This window comes from Panthera onca, chromosome B3 (assembly GCF_046562875.1).
Source record: "Panthera onca isolate mPanOnc1 chromosome B3, mPanOnc1 haplotype 2, whole genome shotgun sequence".
NCBI classification, from domain to species: domain Eukaryota; kingdom Metazoa; phylum Chordata; class Mammalia; order Carnivora; family Felidae; genus Panthera; species Panthera onca.
This window is the reverse complement of record NC_138344.1, coordinates 109,790,189-109,809,320: the sequence shown is the minus strand read 5'-3', so window position 1 is coordinate 109,809,320 and position 19,132 is coordinate 109,790,189. Positions and strand designations below refer to the sequence as shown.

At 40.7% G+C, this 19,132-nt stretch overlaps 1 protein-coding gene across 11 annotated transcripts in view; it reads right to left on the bottom strand.

The window, feature by feature from the left end:
- SYNE2 (spectrin repeat containing nuclear envelope protein 2) overlaps nt 1–19,132 on the bottom strand; it is a 339,154-nt gene that overhangs the window by 43,212 nt on the left and 276,810 nt on the right. For all 11 annotated transcript variants that reach the window (XM_078448168.2, XM_078448169.2, XM_078448161.2 and 8 more), the window contains 9 exons: nt 18,476–18,680; nt 17,114–17,293; nt 16,277–16,405; nt 14,611–14,765; nt 14,353–14,497; nt 13,315–13,409; nt 11,578–11,812; nt 7,485–7,679; nt 5,196–5,321 (listed from right to left, as the gene is read on the bottom strand). In XM_078448168.2, the coding sequence (XP_078304294.2) occupies nt 5,196–5,321; nt 7,485–7,679; nt 11,578–11,812; nt 13,315–13,409; nt 14,353–14,497; nt 14,611–14,765; nt 16,277–16,405; nt 17,114–17,293; nt 18,476–18,680 (1,465 nt within the window). The remainder of the gene's footprint in view (nt 1–5,195; nt 5,322–7,484; nt 7,680–11,577; nt 11,813–13,314; nt 13,410–14,352; nt 14,498–14,610; nt 14,766–16,276; nt 16,406–17,113; nt 17,294–18,475; nt 18,681–19,132) is intronic.

Genomic DNA, 19,132 nt, shown 5'->3' with positions numbered 1-19,132 from the left:
TTCCCCCCAAAAATGAATATAATGGAAGAAAAAATAAAGTCTTCCCTAATATTCGGCAGAAACTGGTTAGCAGAAAATCTCTGGGCATGAAAACAATTATTTTTAAAAATGTGTCAAATTTAAACTTTCTGAATTCTAGGACTTACGAAAAGTGCTTTCACAACAGAGGGGGTAAAAGGAACATAAGAATCCTCCAGATTTTTCTTTGGCATGTTTAAAGGGTCTTCATTTGTACCCGTCTATTGCAGTAGAAAGAAGAGATTATTTTACTTACATCAAAAATAATCTGAGGGGTGGCAACAATAGAAATGTGTTAATCCTGATTCATTTTCAGAGTTCTAAAAGCTACATTGGCATGATTGCATAACTTGCTGACAGAAATTTATATTTACTCAAATGGCCCACAGAACTCTTTTTTTTTTTTTTTAATTTTTTTAACGTTTATTTATTTTTGAGACAGGGAGAGACAGAGCATGAACAGGGGAGGGTCAGAGAGAGGGAGACACAGAATCTGAAACAGGCTCCAGGCTCTGAGCTGTCAGCACAAAGCCCGACGCGGGGCTCGAACTCACGGACCGCGAGATCATGACCTGAGCCGAAGTCAGCCGCTTAACCGACTGAGCCACCCAGGCGCCCCCACAGAACTCTTTTTAAAGGTTGCATGGAGGGGCGCCTGGGTGGCTCAGTTGGTTAAGTGTCCAACTTCAGCTCAGGTCATGATCTCATGGTTTGTGGGTTCCAGTCCAGCACTGGGTTCTGTGCTGACAGCTCAGAGCCTGTAGCCTGCTAGGGATTCTGTGCCTCCCTCTCTCTCAAAAATAAAGAAACGTAAAAAAATTTTTTTAGGGGCGCCTGGGTGGCTTGGTTGGTTAAGTGTCCGACTTCGGCTCAGGTTATGATCTCACGGTCCGTGAGTTCGAGCCCCGCAGAGCCTGGAGCCTGTTTCAGATTCTGTGTCTCCCTCTCTCTGCTCCTCCCCTGTTCATGCTCTGTCTCTCTCTGTCTCGAAAATAAATAAACGTTAAAAAAAAAAAAAATTAAAAAAAATTTTTTTTTAAAGCATTAACAAGAAAAGAAAAAAAGAAGAAAAATCTTTAAACTCTTGTTACCTACTTTTACCCTCATGATTCTAGTAAAGTGGATGAGAGGAGATTCTGTGTGGAACACTTTTGCTAGCTATAGGCTATAAAGGGAATGACTCATAAGTGGATGCGTACCACTCACTGACTTAAAACTAAAGACCCCAAGACTGTGAGCTACACAGAGTGTTTCTCAGTCTAGTGCCAGGAAGCTCAGCCTGTCCATGGCCCTGCTCAGAGGTGTGGGCTCAGATGCCTGCATAGTCAGGGAGGCATGTTTAGGCTTTCCACAGCCAGGTTTAAATTGATTTGATTTGGATATTTGGTTTCCTTCTACAGTTGAAAGGATAACGAACAGGTGTAGAACTTTTGAATATGGACATTTTTATAATTCTTAATAAATACTGCCAAATTGCATTCTAAGAAGAATGGCTGTATATTTCTCCACATACTTTCTGGTGTTGTTATATATATATGTATATGTTGCATATATATGTATATGTTGTGTGTGTATATATACATATAGATATATATATGTATATATACACACACATATACATATATGCCTTTGGATAAATATGTATAAGTGGACAAGTTTAAAATTTGGACAAGTTTAATATGCCTAATGTTGGACAAGTTTAATACATATACTGGACAAATTTAATATGCATAATGATTAGTTATTATTTAAGTTTGTATTTCTTTACTTAGTTGAAATGCTACCCACTCTTTCACCCTGATGCTTCCACAAATATATTTAGTTAATTCCCATTTACGCTTTCAGATCTCAGACATAAGGGTGATTCCTCAGAGGAGCCTTCTCTGAGTCATCAGACAAGGTTGGGACCCCAGTTTTATTTACACTCTTGTAGCCCCCTGTCCTTTTCCTGTCTAACATTCATCATGCTTATTCACGTGCGCGCGTGCGCGCGCACACACACACACACACACACACACACACACGAGTGAGGCTCTTTGGTTAGCATGTGTCTCTCAAGTAGTCTAAATCATCAGTTCCATTACTGGCCAGCAATGACCACACAGTTCACCAATCCATTGCTGAGCACCTACCGTGATGCCTTGTGTACTTAAGTCCTCAGATATACAAATGTATGATTGAGATATAGAAATGTACGATTGAAAGGAAAGCAATTTGGCAGGGTCTCAAGAACTTTAAAATGTTCATAAAGTAAGAAAAGCAAAGAATCATCAAAGAATATATAGAGCGAGGTCGACTGTGGAGGTTTATTATGGTTGATCACTATTTGTGCAAATATTTCAAAAATCATGCTCTGTCTTTAAATGAAAATACTCCAGACTTGCTACCAAATCATAACTGCAAAAGGGAACATGCCACTCAGGTAAGTGTTTTTCTTAATTTAACCATAGAAACTGTCTATATTGCCTGTAAGATTCCCATTGTTCATAGAACATGAGATGTAAAATTTCGTTCTTTGATTACATAAAATGAATGGGACTCTAACACAGCACAGCAGCATTAAAGCCTTTGCCTGTGGACTCACTTACCAGGGGGATTGCCAAGTCCCATTTTTCTACCTTACCATTTGGGTAAACATAGGACCAAAAAACATGTATGTATATAAATATTGGCCGGTATATGCATAGAATATCTTTGGAAGAATACACAAGAACTTGGTAACACTGATTACCTCTGTTGAGAAAAACCAACAGGAGAAAAAATTTTCAGGGCACCTGGGTGGCTCAGTCAGTTGAACGTCTGACTTCCGTTCAGCCCATGGTCTCGTGGTTTGTGAGTTCGAGCCCATGGGCTGGCTGCTGTCAGCTCAGAGCCCACTTCAGATCCTCTGACTCCCTCTCTCTCTGCCCCTCCCCTGCTCATGCTCTCTCAAAATTAAATAAAACATTAAAACGTTTTTCATGTATGCCTTTTGCACCTTCTGAATTTTGAGCCATGTTGACAATCTTACTCAAAAATTATTTTAAAAATAGAAACTGTCCCCCAAACTCAATCATTTGACAAACTCAATCATTTGACAAAATTATTTTAAAAATAAAAATTATCCCCCAAACTCAATCATTTGAACACAGATGTCCATAAAAGTGAAAAGCTAGTATGTCACGAAGTGGTATTCCACGTGTCAGCTGAGATGTAATGACAATGTGATCTTCTGAGGAGGACAGTAAAGCCCAGACTGGTCAAGTGGTTAGTGTATCTCCCTCCAGTGATTTAGGAATGATAAGCAGTCTCCTAGACAGGCTTCAGGTTACTTGAGTTCGTTTTGGAATATGGTCATGGGATCGATGAACTCAATGCTTTTGGCCTCTCTTCCTGATTTTTACACTGAGAGGTAGAACATGGCGGCTGTGGAAACTGAAAGGATCCCACTGGAAACTGAAGAGTGTGACACTTGGGACACATTATGCCTTCTTATGAGTTTACAGTTCACATTCTGCCCTGGTTTCTAGACTTTATGGAAGGAAACTCTATGGATCAACTGAGAGAGTGACTCCAAATTCCTCTGTCTCTGAGATCTAGATCTACACCTAAACATGTGGAGATAATAAAAAGGTTGAAAATTAGGGACAGATAGGAATTTTCTTAACCTAATAAAGCCATCGCCAGCAAATACCATACTTAATGGTGAAATGTCGGAATCATTCTTAAAACCAGGAATGACGTGAAGCAGCCAGTTACCGATTCTTCTACTAAAAAATGTTCTGGAGGTACTGACCAGTGTAGAAAGTACAGGAAAAAAAAAAAAATAAATAAGTATAGAAATAAAAGGAAGAAATTTAAAAAAAAAGTCATTTTTTACAGATGGTGACTGTCCCAAAAGATTATGTAGACAAATTATTGGAATTAACAAAAGAGTTTAACAAGATGGTTGACTATAATATGAATCAAAAATGATCATTTCTAGGCACAAGTGGTAAATAGAAAATATAATTAGAAAAAGTATTTCAATAGTCTAAAAAATAACATGGAAAAAATAAATGTAACAAAAGATGTTCAATACTAAAGAAAATTATAAATTATTGAATACAACCAAAAGGAGAAACATGCCATATTCAAGAATAGGAGTACTCAATGTCAAAAAGATGTTTATTTTCCCCAAATTTATCTACAGATCTGATACTATTCCATTTCTGCAAAGACCTAAAATATCCACAAATAATTGTCAGAGCTGTATCAACTAGGCAGAATATAGTTTGGAAGGTTTTATAAAAATGTGATACTTGAGGGGCGCCTGGGTGGCTCAGTCGGTTAAGCGGCCGACTTCAGCTCAGGTCAGGATCTCGCGGTCCGTGAGTTCGAGCCCCGCGTCAGGCTCTGGGCTGATGGCTCAGAGCCTGGAGCCTGCTTCCGATTCTGTGTCTCCCTCTCTCTCTGCCCCTCCCCCGTTCATGCTCTGTCTCTCTCTGTCTCAAAAATAAATAAAACGTTAAAAAAAAAAAATTAAAAAAAAAAAAAAAATTAAAAAAAAAAAAAAAAATGTGATACTTGAGGGGCGCCTGGGTAGCTCAGTCGATTGAACGTCCGACTTTGGCCCAGGTCATGATCTCACAGTTCGTGAGTTCGAGCCCCGCGTCAGGCTCTGTGCTGACAGCTGAGCCTGGAGCCTGCTTTGGATTCTGTGTCTCCTTCTCTCTCTGCCCCTCCCCCACTTGTGCTCTGTCTCTATCAAAAACAAATAAAATAATTTAAAAAATGTTTTTTTTTCAATGCGAGATTTGAGCAAAAACTCCAACCCATTTATTGGCTGCTAAAAAAGGAATTCTTTAATAATACTTTACTCTCATTTCAAAGACAAGGTCATTTGTTAAGGGAACAGGTTTCAGTGTACTACAGAGGAGAGAAACAAACAGAAAGAGGACCTGGAGGAACCCGCCCCCCCCTCCAATTCCTAAGAAGAATTTCTGTAAAAGCCTTTCTCAGATTATGCATGGATCTCAAAGAGCATGAATTCTAACTGCTTTAGAGACCAGGATGTTATTTTAGATAGAAGATAGGGGAAACGATTTCTGACTGAACATGGAAACACGGTTTCAACACAGGATAGAAAGGCAAACACTTCAACATCTCTGAAAACCGCTAAGTGATTATCTGCAACGCGACTTTGCAGCTTTCAATACCTTAATCAGCTCTTTTTCTTTATGGAGGTCCTCATGAAGTTCCGGAAGAGGATCTCTACTTTGTGCCTTTAAAACTTGCAGCCTGCTTTTCAACTCCTTGATTTTCTTTTCACACTGGTCCCAGGTCTATTTGAAAACAGTATTAAAATTGGTAAGTGCTTTGCTTTTAAGAATGAATTGCAGAAACCAAACAACTCATTTAATCCACTCCATTAAATGTCTTTTTGTAAATCCCACAGAAACCCAGTTCCTTTTCTCAAGAAGACTAGTCTAAAAGCAGATAGAACACCAGTATGGTTCCATACCCCTGTTGCAGCTTTATGTGTGGCTCATTTCAACGACTGAGTTGGTTGGCTTTTGCTTCAAAAGATTTCTTCTTCCTTCCCCATATCCTCGATCTAATCTTATTTTTATTTTAGTTTCCGGAAAGTGCACATTTAAAAGGCTACTGTAAGGATTAATTTTTAACACAGTCTTGGGCACACACATCATAAAGCAAAAGCACTCAACCACTTTTCTTGTCTTCTTTCTAATGTCCCTCTGCGCTCGCTCTCTCTCTTTCTGGAAATAGCGTGGCTTTAGTGACCCTTTCATAGTGAACTTCGCTCCACATTTCTCACCGCTGCTTTGACTGCCGCCTTCTGCTTAAAGCACTTTACGGTTTATAAAGCATTCTCAACTTCGTTATCTCACTGTAATTATCATAATTTTAGGAGACTGACAGGGTTTCGCATTTTAAAATGAGGCTCAGAGAAAAGTGACTGGCCAAGGATATGCGCTTACAAGCACACCAGTCAAAGGTCGGCCTAAGCCTGCAGTCCGCTTGCCCGCACCCCCTCACCTCTGCAATGCCTTCCTCTCTCTCACAGCATCTCTTTTCCTTTACCCTTGTATCACTGAGAAAATAGTTGCCTGCATTTACAAGTTCAGAATGTTTACAATAGATTCACTGGAATAAGTTTCTACTCCCGAGGTTGCTAAAAGTAGACAAACGTAAAGTCAAACATTCCTCAGTACAACTGATACCTAAACACACTTGAGTTGCCCCTAATCTATGGTAACATAGAATTCACATGAGGGGAGGCTGCTTGTCTGCAACATCAACTCTCTGGAACATAACCAGGAAGGAAGTGAAGAGAGAAATGAAACTGAGTCCTTATTTCTCCCCGCAAACCATTAACTAATACATTTACCACCGTGTTTTGCAAACAGGGGAAGTGTTCAACAAATATTTGCTAGTTAATGAATTTCACATAGCCCATATACCAAATAAAACTCGGATATTTTATTCATAGTAGAGATGTTCAGGCCCTAACTCAGCACATATTTATTCTTTATTCAAAAACACTAACTCTGGGGGACCCTGGGGGGCTCAGTCGATTAAGCGTCCCACTTCAGTCAGGTCACAATCTCATGGCTTGTGAGTTCGAGCCCCACATCGGGCTCTGTGCTGACGGCTCAGAGCCTGGAGCCTGCTTTGGAGTCTGTGTCTCCCTTTCTTTCCCTGCCCCTCTCCTGCTTGCACTTTGGCTGTCTCTCTTTCAGAAATAAACAAACATTCAAACAAAAAACAAACCATCTCTGATAAGCTTGGTTATCTGGTTTTGGTACACCCACAATAGATTAGGAAGTGGGCTATAAGGAGCAGGTATGCTCAGAGAAATAAAAATTAAACAGACCACTTTAAATAATGTTTAGAGAAGAAAATATAAGAAAAATAATAAAAACCACAAAAACATTCGGGCAGCATAGTTGTGTTGGGCCATGGGATCAAAGCAGCTCAGAGTCCTTAAGAATACCTTGATATGTTTTAGTGTAACAAAATAATAATTATTTCCTAATAACAACTCAGAATAAAACATTTTGGTTCTTAAAAATATAATCATAAATTATCTGTGAAACTCTTATACGCACTTCTGTGGAAAAGCACATTCTCGGATGACAGAACAAAGAGGAAGTATTACCGTGTTTATTTTCACATACCACACGCAAGGTCAGACCATATGTGGAACATTAGCTTTCTGTACAGAACTTCCATGGAACGTGAACGAGTTTCTTGTTTTGTAAAAGTGAATATAAAATAGAACCTCAAGTATGCATACATTTAACACTGAACTTTCTCAATGTTCGATTATTATTTTGCAACAAGTACCTAGTATGATTAGGACTCAAGGTCCCTCGGAAAACTTACAATATTGTGATTTCCTAAAATCGTTCCCATTTTTGCACAGCAAACAAAAATTCTATGTACTGCACCTGAATATCAGGAAAAGTAAATGGTGAGTTTACCTCTATATTGCTCTGCAACTGGGTAATCATCTCTCCTACTTGGAGCTTTGTGTCCTTCCAGTTGTCCTGGAGTTGACTGATTTTCTTGTCAATCAACTCTTTTGTTTCCAGGCTAGCTGCGTTCAGTAACTTTTCCCCAGCTTCTAAGGTGAGTGCATAGGTGATGTGCCGTCTCTGAAAATGAATGTCTTTACTCTAGAAAACCAAAAAACACAAAAAAGTGATTTCCTTAAGCCTCTGCTATTATCCAACTGTGACCGTATGTGTTTGTGAACATTTCCTTCGGAGCTTTTCCTGCTGATAAATGTTAAATTATACATAAATTAGACAGATCTGATTAGAAAGTGTGCACACGCACACACATACATTCACATCTAAGGTTACGTTTTACACTACTATATACTACACCAAGTAATGTGATCTTAAAATAATTTCCAATGGTTAAGAGATAACATTCTTAGTGTAATGATCAGAGACATAAAGACATAAAAATATATACTTCAAAGACTAAGAGCCTACAAGATAAATAGACCTAAGAGTATTAAGCAAATGATCGGAGTATTAGACCTGAAATTAAGAGCAAATACTCACTACGACCATGGTAGAAGAGTCAGCTTACTCTTAACCCCTGAGAGTCAAATGTACATATTATGCTACACAGATATAAAAGGAGAGAACAAATAAAAAAGGCAAAATATAAAAAATATACACTTAAACTTATTATGGGCACTTAAACATATGCATCAGCGTATGCCCCAGAGGGACAGCTGTATGACGTTCCATTTGAGTATCGTGCAGGCTCTTTTTTCTGTTGTTTCCTTTTAAAGAGAGTGAAAGTGGGGGAGAGGGGAAGAGGGAGAGGGAGGGAGAGACAGAGAGGGGGAGAGACAAAGAGAGGGGGAGAGAGAGAGGGGGAGAATCTTAAGCAGGATCCACGCTCAGCACGGAGCCCCACACAGGGCTCGATCCCACAACCCAGGGATCATGACCTGAGCTGAAATCAAGAGTTGGATGCTCAACCAACTGAGCCACCCAGGAGCCTCCAGGCTCTTCTTTAAAGGGACTGAAAGTACCTATTTTCACTATAAAAATGAAGTAAACACTTTTAAATTGACCCATACTCCCAAAAGCATTTGGTTTCAGGAAAAAAAAAAAAACAACTTAGTTTTCTTTCTTTTTTTTTTTTCTGTTCTAAATATGATTTCCTTCATCTTCAAATTTCTCAAGGGAGGCATAATGTAGGCATTTTCTAGAATGGGAACTGATGTTTAAAAAAAAATCAACAGAGTATTGATTTACAAAGGTATTTCTGGGAATACTTGATATAACCCAATACAAAGTAGGAAAGCGGACTGTCCTCTCAGGATCAGACACAAATAAGAGGAACCGCAACTCAGGGAGCGTCCCGACACTCCACACTCGTCTTTCCAACGCATAGTATTGCTCGACATGGCCAAAGAGATAGACATCTATAGGCATTTTAGGCTTCTCAAAAGACCTGCTCCTCCTCCAATTTTCCCTGACTTGGTCAACAGCACACTATCCACCAAGATGCTCAAGCCAAAACCCTAGAGTCATCTTGACTTAGATTTTTATTTACCTGTCACATCCAAACCATTAGGAAGTCTTGTAAACTCTATTACAAACACATCCTTTTTCAGTCTTCACCATGATCATCCTTTTCTTATCCATCATAACAGCTATCCAAGACTATAGAAATGGCCTTCTAACTGGTTATAGGAGACTGTATTTTTCACAAAATGCCCACAATATTCCTAGTCCTACACGCTCTTCCAGAACCTTGCCATCACTCCCCATCAAGCATTGGGGTCTCTGCCCCCTTCTGTTAATCCTGTGTGAGCATGTGTGATGGCCTTCATTAACAGAGGATGGTAGAAGTGACTTATGTGACTTCTGAGGCTAGGTCTAGAAGGCAGTACAGCGTCTCCCTGGATCTCTCTCTTGGGACGTGCACCTTTGAGTCCACTGAGGTGCCATGTAAAAAGTCTGGCTAGAAGAAGCCTTCATGTGGAGAGACCACAGAGCATCATGCTGTCTGAGTCTTTCCCACTTAAGTGCTAGACATGAAAGTGAGGGAGCCCCCACCACCGTCTGACTGAAACTTCCTGAGAGACCCTAAGCAAGAAACACCCAATTGAGCCCTGTCGACCCCGAGTACTTTGAGAGCTAATAATCAATGACGGTTGTTATGCAGCAAGAGATAAGTAATACGCTGGGATTCCTGACTCTCCTTCGGTGCCCCTATTATCTATCTTCCCTCAGAGCAGCTGGAGGGTCTTTAAAAAATCCAAACGGTATCAGGGCGTCTGGGTGGCTCAGTAGGTTAAGCATCCAACTCTTGATCTCAGCTCAGGTCTTGATCTCAGGGTCTCGAGTTCAATCCCCGCATCAGGCTCCGTGCCGGGCGTGGAGACCGCATTGAAAACAACAACAACAACACAAAAACAACACAAATGGTACCATGCTGCCCCTGTTCCAACTGAGGCTTCCGATTACAGGAAGACTATAATCCAGCTACTACATCTCACCTACAAAGCGCTCCTCCCTACTTGCCTCTCAAATTTACTCCCTACCACTGCTGCCTTACTGGTTATACTCCGCTCACAATGGCCTTCTTCCTGTTCCTCTGCCCTGTCAAGTTTGTTCCCATCTTGCGGACTCTGGGGTAAGACATTCCTTCTGTCTGAAAGGTTCTTCCCCAGATTTTTGCACGGCTGGCTCCTTCTCATCATTCAGGTTTCAGTTTACATGTCATATTCCCAGAAGTCACTCAGTTAAAAGCAGCCACCAGCCCCTTCGTTACTGGTCCTGTTTTAGTTGTTGACATATGCCTTATTGCAATCTGATTACCTTATTTATTGATTTGTCCGACTTCCCACCACCAATCAGATGAATTAGCATTTCCTTGTTTATTAATTTGTCTGCTTGCCTGCCTGAGAGCAAGGCTCTTCTCTTTGCCCATACCACATGCCCAGCATTTAAAACAGTGCCGGGCACAGAGCAGATATATCCAATTGGTGCCTGATAACTGGATAAATGAATGAAGAGAGTACAGGATTTCAAAAGGGTGGTGTTTCATTTAGCTGTGTCTCTACAGTGCAGAGTGGTTCTACAGCTAAATGGAACATGTTTTGGGGACTGCCCACTAACTACTCGAAACCTATGCTCGTTCAGCAACTCTCTGACTGAAAAGTTGGTTGCCCAAGAGCACACTTACCTTGATGAGCATTGAGTAATATTGGAATTAATACAAACTAATATGACACTGCATGGAACACCGGAATTAATATAAAACAGGAAAAAAAAAAAGAAAAAAAAAGAGAAAAAAAAAGAGAGGAAAAAAGAGAAAAAAAGAAAAAAAGAGAAGAAAAGAGGAAAAAAAGAAAAAAAGAGAAAAGAGAAAAAAGAGAAGAGAAAAAAAGAAAAAAGAGAAAAAAGAGAAAAGAGAAAAAAAGAGAAGAAAAGAGAAAAAAAGAGAAAAAAGAAAAAAAGAGGGAAAAAAAGAGAAAAAAAGAAAAAAGAGAAGAAAAGAGGAAAAAAAGAAAAAAGAAAAAAAGAGAAGAAAAGAGAAAAAAGAGAAGAGAAAAAAAGAGGAAAAAAGAGAAAAAAAGAGGAAAATAAAAAGAGAAAAAAAAAGAGAGAGAAAAAAAAGAGAAAACTTGGTTGCCTAAATGAATTTGCCCTTCAAGAGTAAGCAAGAGTTCCACTGTAAATTATGGCACTGGTGGTCAAGTTATTCATCAGTCGGTGCCTTAAAGCTTGGGTGGAAGGAATCTGTCACTGAGACTTGCCCCACTCTACCCACCCATCCCCAACTCCAGCCCTACTCCCGCAGCCCGAGAGAGCCTCACTATTTCTGGATGAACGGGTAAGATTGGGTTTCGGACGCCACAAGGCTGGGGACAAGGCTGAACAGGGTCACAGTGACCCTGGATAGCTGATCCTCCCAGTACAGAGAGCACACCTGAATTGCAATATATTAAAAAAAAAACCCACAAAACTTGAGGTGAATGAACACCTTCCCAACGACGATCGCACCATAGTCCTCGCGCTGCTACCGTGCCGGCATTACCTTCAGCTCACGGATCAGCCTCCTGGTTTGGGGGAGGCTGTGGCAATCCTGGCTCTTGGCGGCAGACAGCAGGGGGCCGGTGTTGGCGAGGAAGCGGAGCAAGTCCTCCGCGGCCGTGGTGAAGTGCCGCCATCGCCCCACCAGCCCATCGATGTGGCTCTTCCTCTGCCGGAGGCTCTGGGCCGCACTCTGCCACCGCTCCTTCAGTTTCGTGAACTTTGAAACAAATTCCGGTCTTGGGAGAAACAAATGGTTAGAGGATCTTGTCACCGGTAGAATAAAGAACTCCCAATGCACCGTAGAAGCTCAGATGTGCTGTTTATATGCATCATTTACAGGGGTGGGGGATGGGGGAAGACAACCTTTTTAAAATGTGCGTACTCTTCAACTTAAAGGTGTTGGGAAATTTAGGGTTGGGGCAGGGGCAGCGTGGGGTTGGCCAAAGGCATTTAGCAGGAGATAGTTGCATGTGACCCGGTATTTTGCCAGCATGGAAAAACTGCATCCTTTAAACAAATGTAAGCTATTTTAACTTGCATTATTCCAAATGCTGTGTAGAAAACTGAATGTTGGACCCATGCGAGATGATGAACAGGTACCGTGTAACGTTCTCGATTACTTACTTGCACGCCGTACTTTACAAAATTTCAGCAACAGAGACAATGCTTTCTGCGACTACTCAACGAGTTCTTTTCCGGATAAATAATAACCCACCACGTGATAAGTAAGGCCTTTTATATATTATCGGAAAAGTCATGCTTTGCTACACGGATCAAAATCTAGTTTGTCATCCTGGAATGGGGCTGAAGTTATAACTTCAGAGCTAGAAGGAAATGGACTTTATACTTCTTAGCTATGCTCAAAGAAAATTCAGGTATATGGGTGTTAATGGGGAGGAAAAACAATACCTATCAGGACACTTAGAGAAGCATTTAAGAGACTAGCCCGTCTCAGGACTCTGTCTGCCATGTGTACCAGCTCTGTGAGCAGGCTCATGTCACCAGGCTGGCGTAAGGGGCTCTTCTCAGCCTGACTGGCACTGCCCAGTGATGCCAACACCGTGTACACAGCAGAGAGAGAAATCCCTTCTTTCACAACTACGTGCTATAGCTACCTGCTGGGAACAGCAGCACTTTAAGAATTATTGTTATTATTTTTTTATTTTTTGAGAGAGAGACAGAGAGAGCGAGACAGCAAGGGGGATGGGCAGAGGGAGAAGGAGAGCGAGACTCTTAAGCAGGCTCCACACCCAGGTAGAGCCTGACATGGGGCTCAATCTCACGACCGTGAGATCATGACCTAAGCCAAAATCAAGAATTGGACGCTTAACCCGTTGAGCACCCAGGTGCCCCCAAAATTATTTTTCAAATAGCAAAATGTCATGAGGCTGCAGACAGAGAGGAAAACACTACAGAAGAATCCTTTGCGGCAAAAACGTAGTTAACTCCACTTGGTGAGTGGGTATTCGCAAAGCACTAATCTAATGTTTGCTAATGCCACCCTTCTATCATACATAGAAGTGCGACTGACATTTCTACGGCCACGTAGCAAGTCCCCATCCTAATAAACAGTCAGAAGACTGGCCTCATGATGGTCTATCAACTGACATGGCTGCAGGTTACCAAAGTGGTCAAGATTCAGTGGTGGGAGGCCAGACCTCACACACGCGCGCACGCACGCACGCACACACACACACACACACACACACACACCCATCATAAACCCCAGACAGCTTACCTCTTCTCTATTTCTGTGGTGTCCAAGAGTTGTAAGGACTGGGTGACATAAGAATCAGCCACCGTCTGGTTTATAGAAACTTCAGCTTCTAACATCTGCATATGAGTTAAAATAGAAGATATCAGTAGATTCTTTTTATGAACCTGGAGCTTCTATTTCCTATTAAAATCTAAGCTCACAGAGGACATGGGAGATGATGAATTTTCAAATTATTTGAGCCTCATTGCAAAAAAGGATCAACCATCATGTCACCATCACCTATGAATAGAGTCTCAGAAGCAAACAGGCGTAATAACAAGTACAACTAAAGCCCATTTATTGGGCATTTACTATTTGTGAGGCACTGTGTAAAACACGCATTGTCTCACTTATTCCTCAACCTTCAGACTTAAGTACTATTATCACACCCGTTTAAAGATAAGGAAACTAAGATGGAAAGAGGGCTGGTAATTTAATCGAGGTCACTCATGCAGGGTTTTTTGTTTTGGTTGTTCAATGAACTTCATTTTCATTGGAGGACCTTAATGTAACGATAAAGACTTAAATCATTTACATTAAAAACTAGTGACCTAATCATGCACACTTTCAAAATGCAGTATTTGCCTATACCATCAAGAGTATTTCTGAATGCACATCAGTGTAAGCACAGGGAATAACCTCTGTCAAATTATTAAGGCTGCAATTATAATTATGCAATTCAATATTTTAGAGAATTATTCAGTGAATATGCAAAGATGAGTTGAAGTATTTTAGCCTGCTCTTGGTATGTTTGCATCCTATGGAAGCAAAGTTGTGCTAGAAGTTTCCCCTGCTGCAGAAAATCTAGTTCTCTCATTAATAAAATAGAGCACTAAAACAAAATGTTGAAATTTATGAAATGTGTGAGAGTTTTACAAATAATCAATTGGCAAATGAATCTGCTTAAAGTCCTATATCCGATTGTTAGGGACTGATCGATTTAAATAGATTGCAATGAGTATCTTTCCCTGACTCCTGCCCCAGGGTGAATGTACAAAGCAGCGGAGAGCACAGGTTTACCTCGTATGTTTTCTGCTGTTCCAGGAGAGCTGGGAGGCTGTCAGCCATAGTCACCTTGAGCGTCTCTTCTGTCTTCTCCAGAAGCTGGACCCATTTTTCACAGCAATAAAGAAACTTTTCATTCAATCCTGTTGCCTGAAGCTCACTACAAAGGTTTATACACAGACAAAACAGAACCATAAAACAATGACATTACTGAGCTCAAGTCAATAATTTTAGCTTAACTGAAACAGAATGAAAGAGGTGGGATGTTCTGACCTGCAGCGTTCCAGGGCTGTTGCCGTGGCCCGAATCCACTGTCGGTTCACATTTTGTAACGTCTTTATGGCTATGTCACTAAGGGGGAGTTTGAGGCTTATTTCATTCAAATGTTCCACATCAGGTGACTGGGCTGTCAGTGCCAGCACATGGTTCTATTAAAAAAATTAAATTTCAGGTTTCTGGAGGCCAATAAGATATCTAGAAGATGAAAAGGACTCAGAGATCCTGCAGACCATCCTTATCTCAAAAATGAGGGAAAACTGGGAGCCTCAATAGGTAGATGACTTACCCATGATCAAACAGCCAGTTAGTATTAGACTTGGACCTAAACCCTGGTCTCCCAATCCTGTGGCTTTTCTAGAATAAGTGCACACACGGTCAGCACCGCAATGGCCCAGGAAATAGAAAATGATCTCAGGGATCACCCTTTGAGGGAGATGGAAATGAGATAGGAGTTTTGTCTTTTTTTTTTTTTTTACAGGACCCATTTTGGACTTCAAAAGTCCTATGTATTCTGCCAACTTGACCTTCAACAGATCACAAAGCCAATGAAAATTTAGTCCTTAAAATGACCCTAGTAAAGCATGGTCCTTAAACATCCATATTTTGAAAGAACACGAAATCACGTGAAAGAAAACGCATCAAAATTTTATTTTTAAAATATTCCAGGGACAGCATCTAGGTCAATGGTATTTTAAGCAAACATCCTCGACACTATGCATGCTATCACTACAGAACTCTGCCATCGCAATCTAGGTCAGGGTCAGCAAACTTTTTCTGTAAAGGGCCAGCTCATGAATAATTCAGCTTTCACGGGCCATATGATCTCTGTCATAATTATTCACCTCTGCCGCTGCAGCATGAAAATTCCCACAGACAATTAATAAATCAAAGGGCATGACTGTGTGCCAATAACAGTTTACACAAACTGGTGGAAGATGGGATTTGGATAGTGTGCCATAGTTGGCTGACTCTTGATCTAGGTTATGGATAGCAGTCCTTAGGAGTTTGTACGACCCAGAATTCTTTAATTCTTCCATTCATTTTTGTTACTTACACTAAACTTACTAAGGTAATAAAGAAAAAAAAATACAGAATTAATGTAATAGGGTATTTTATTTTTGACCTTTAGCGAACCAGAAAAGTTCAATTAATCACAACAGCCAATGCCTAGATTATTCTAGTTCACTGAAGCTAATTAGTAAAGACGTCAGAAACTTTTAAATCTACTAAATTTACTGTGGCATATTACTAAAATAGATCTCTATGTTGTCATACTTTTCCAGACCTTACGGAAAATAAGGCAAGAATGAATGGCATATATATGACCATGCTCAAGGGGCACCTGGGTGGCTCAGTCAGTTAAACGTCCACCTCTTGATTTTGGCTCAGGTCGTGATTTCATAGTTTATAGATTCGAGCTCTGCATCAGGCTCTGCATTGGGAGTGTGGAGCCAGCTTGAGATTCTCTCTCTCTCCCTCTCTCTTGGCTCCTGCCCTCTTGCACGCTCTGTCTCTCTCAGAATACGTAAACTTTTTTTTTTTTAAATGACCATCCTCAAGAGTGAAGACATCAACAGATTCTGTAACTTAATAGTTATTAGCTTATTTTTTTATCCTATGGTGAGTCTAAGCCCTAAGGAAACACAAACATTGGCAATACCAGGAATAACTCAGGATTTTCTTCTTTTTCTTGATGGTAGAGTTTATCCAAATGCTCTTCTTCATGCGTAATGAGACCTTTTAAAGATTCCAGCCGTTCCCCAAAATCCTTGAACTGCGACAGGACAAACTAGAACAAGAGAGATTTTCATTAGAAATAATTTTCATGTGCATACACAACAAAATGAAGCATAGTCTTGGAAGCTGATAAAAGCTCAAGGTGTTTTCAACGCCCAGCAGCTCATTATTATCTTGACTATTCAGAGGTGAATATTCAGAAGACTCCTGGTTTTTTACTTTGTGCTTCTGGCAAAGCACTGAGCCTTCAGGGATGAATGGATTACCCGCTGGAGGGGGCATATAGAGGAGGGTTAGTGAGCACTCTGCTCCCTCAGTGTTGCTATTGATATTGAAAAGGGACATTGGAGCTCCATGGCCTTTTATGCAGGTTTTTGACAGCTCAGGCACTAAAGGCTTTTCAAAAAACGAATAAAGAATACAACAAATGGCTCTAGTTTAAGCAGCTACTTCTAGGACTCAAGTACCCCACTTGGAGATCCAAATAACTGTGAGATCTGAACAGAATAAGGAATATAATATCCTACTTCTTAAGCCAACATGTTCAATGAAGAAGAGATGCTTGCTTAAGATCTGCCCATTGCTCACGTAATTGAACAGTCACATCAGGGAATCTTTATGTTCAGGGCATCTTGATTGTGTAGTTTCCCCGAGGAGCAGCCCGGAAAGTACTAATAACTAGTACTTCATCAGATATAAGGAATTGAGGGTAGCTTGCAAATGTCCAAGACTACAAGTTGAATGGAAAAAGGACATGAACCTCAAATTCATTAGCTTTCACAAGCAGCATCTTTTCCAAGTAGGAAACCCTCTGGAGGGAGTGCAGTTGTGTAGAGAGGGGCACGTGGGTACTGGACTCTGTGAGCTGTGGAAGTCGATCCAGGAGAGCAGAATTCTGGAGAAAGGCTTCTTTCGTCTTCTGTACGTCATCCTGCAGTTCCTGGAGAAGCAACAGTGATCAGAAAACATTTCCTCCTCGTGTCACAACATAAATTCCTATCCCTGGGACTCCATCAGCATCTAGGAGAATTTCTGCCCTAAAATTGTGGGCGTGGCTTTTTGTCATTGTTTATTTCAAAGAGCTGAAAAAGCTAAGCTTTCGTTATATGACGCACATCACTGGCGCTCCTCTGAAATATGTCATTTCCGACCTAAAACTGACAACTAATCAACAGAGTTGGGGCTTCCAATGTGCAGAAACTGAAGACCACCCGGGTAGAGTCCTATGTTTTATGTTTCTAATCATCAAACACTATAAGGATCCACTTTAGGGCCATTTTAAGGATCAGTGCAACTCTGTCCTCTGTCTGAGACTTTATGACATAAACGGATTCATTTGCAGAGACCATAGAATCTCATTAATCAAGCTGATGTTAGGGCTACTCTATAAATGTGGTGTATGCAAAATTTGTTGAAACAACAAATTAGGTAGAAGTTGATCAGAAATACAGATCACATTTGTTGCATTGACTAAGTAGATTAATATTTTTTTATTTGACCTTTGGATTCAGAAGCTATAGAATGTATCTGGTCACCCAGTTTAAAACTAGAGAGTATTCACTTTCTGGGCACTCATTATAATAGGACAAGATTACAGAGGAAATTATACAACTCTTAAATATAGTCAGAGAGTATTCACTTTCTGGGCACTCATTATGATAGGACAAGATTACAGAGGAAATTATACAACTCTTAAATATAGTCTAAAAATCATCATACCCAGAGAAAAGCCACATTAACATGGCATGAATCCATGATTATTTCTAAAGCAAGGGATTCAACATCTATTATTCTTAGATGATCACACTCAGTTGAGACACTTTTGCCTTTATTTGAGAGACCTTGTATGAGGCTTTTGTTTTAGAGTTTTACCTGCTAAAATGAAAGGGGAAACTTGGAACAAGGACCCTTGACCCAGCTACCTGTTGCCTAGACTTTGCTTCTGAGTCACCACTCGGCCCTCCCAAACCCTGCACATCACAGCATGTTCACATCCTACATGGCCTGCTGATGCACCTGTCCTGACCCACTTCTTTGTCCTGTGGTCTGTCTAGTCCCTGGGTCATGGCCCTCTCTGTTGGGCCGTCTTGGCCTTCGTTTTCCCAATGGGCTTTGCAACCACCTTTACATCCTGCAGGGCCCGGGTCAGGATCTCTGCCAGGTTGTTTCCAGACATGTTGATGTTTTCAAGCTGTTGGTACTTTGCTTCCTGCTGCTCCAGCCTTGCTGCAGCTTCGGTGTGAGCACTGTTATGGGCCTTCCAGAGCTGCAACAGACTCTGGGCCTTCTGCAACTGCTCTGCAATGTCTTGGTTTACCTGGGTCCACCTGTCAGAACAACATGAACAAAAGGGCCCTCATACCGTTCTTCCCTTTGCAGCAAAAGCACACTGCACACATTCTACCGGTAAGTCAAGAGCAGATGGGATGTTAAGACACAAATGCCTTTTTAAACTAATGTATCACCATTATACAAACAAAAACAGCAGTCCAAATTAAGATATTTAGTTGACTTTATAATTATCAACAAAAACTACCAAATTTGTGATTGGCATGATCTATTGTATTACGAATGTCTGTTAGGCAAAGGTAGAGAAATTGATGAAAACTTCTCCACATGGGAGGGGTTTATATGGGGGAGGTCTTTAAATGGGCCTTATTTAAATTGAGTTTATGCCAAGTTTATTTTCTAATGACAAAAGCAACATGTTCCTTATATAACAGTGGAAATAAAGGAAATTTTTTTTATTCCATATACAGACTGAATAACCTCTCTTTCC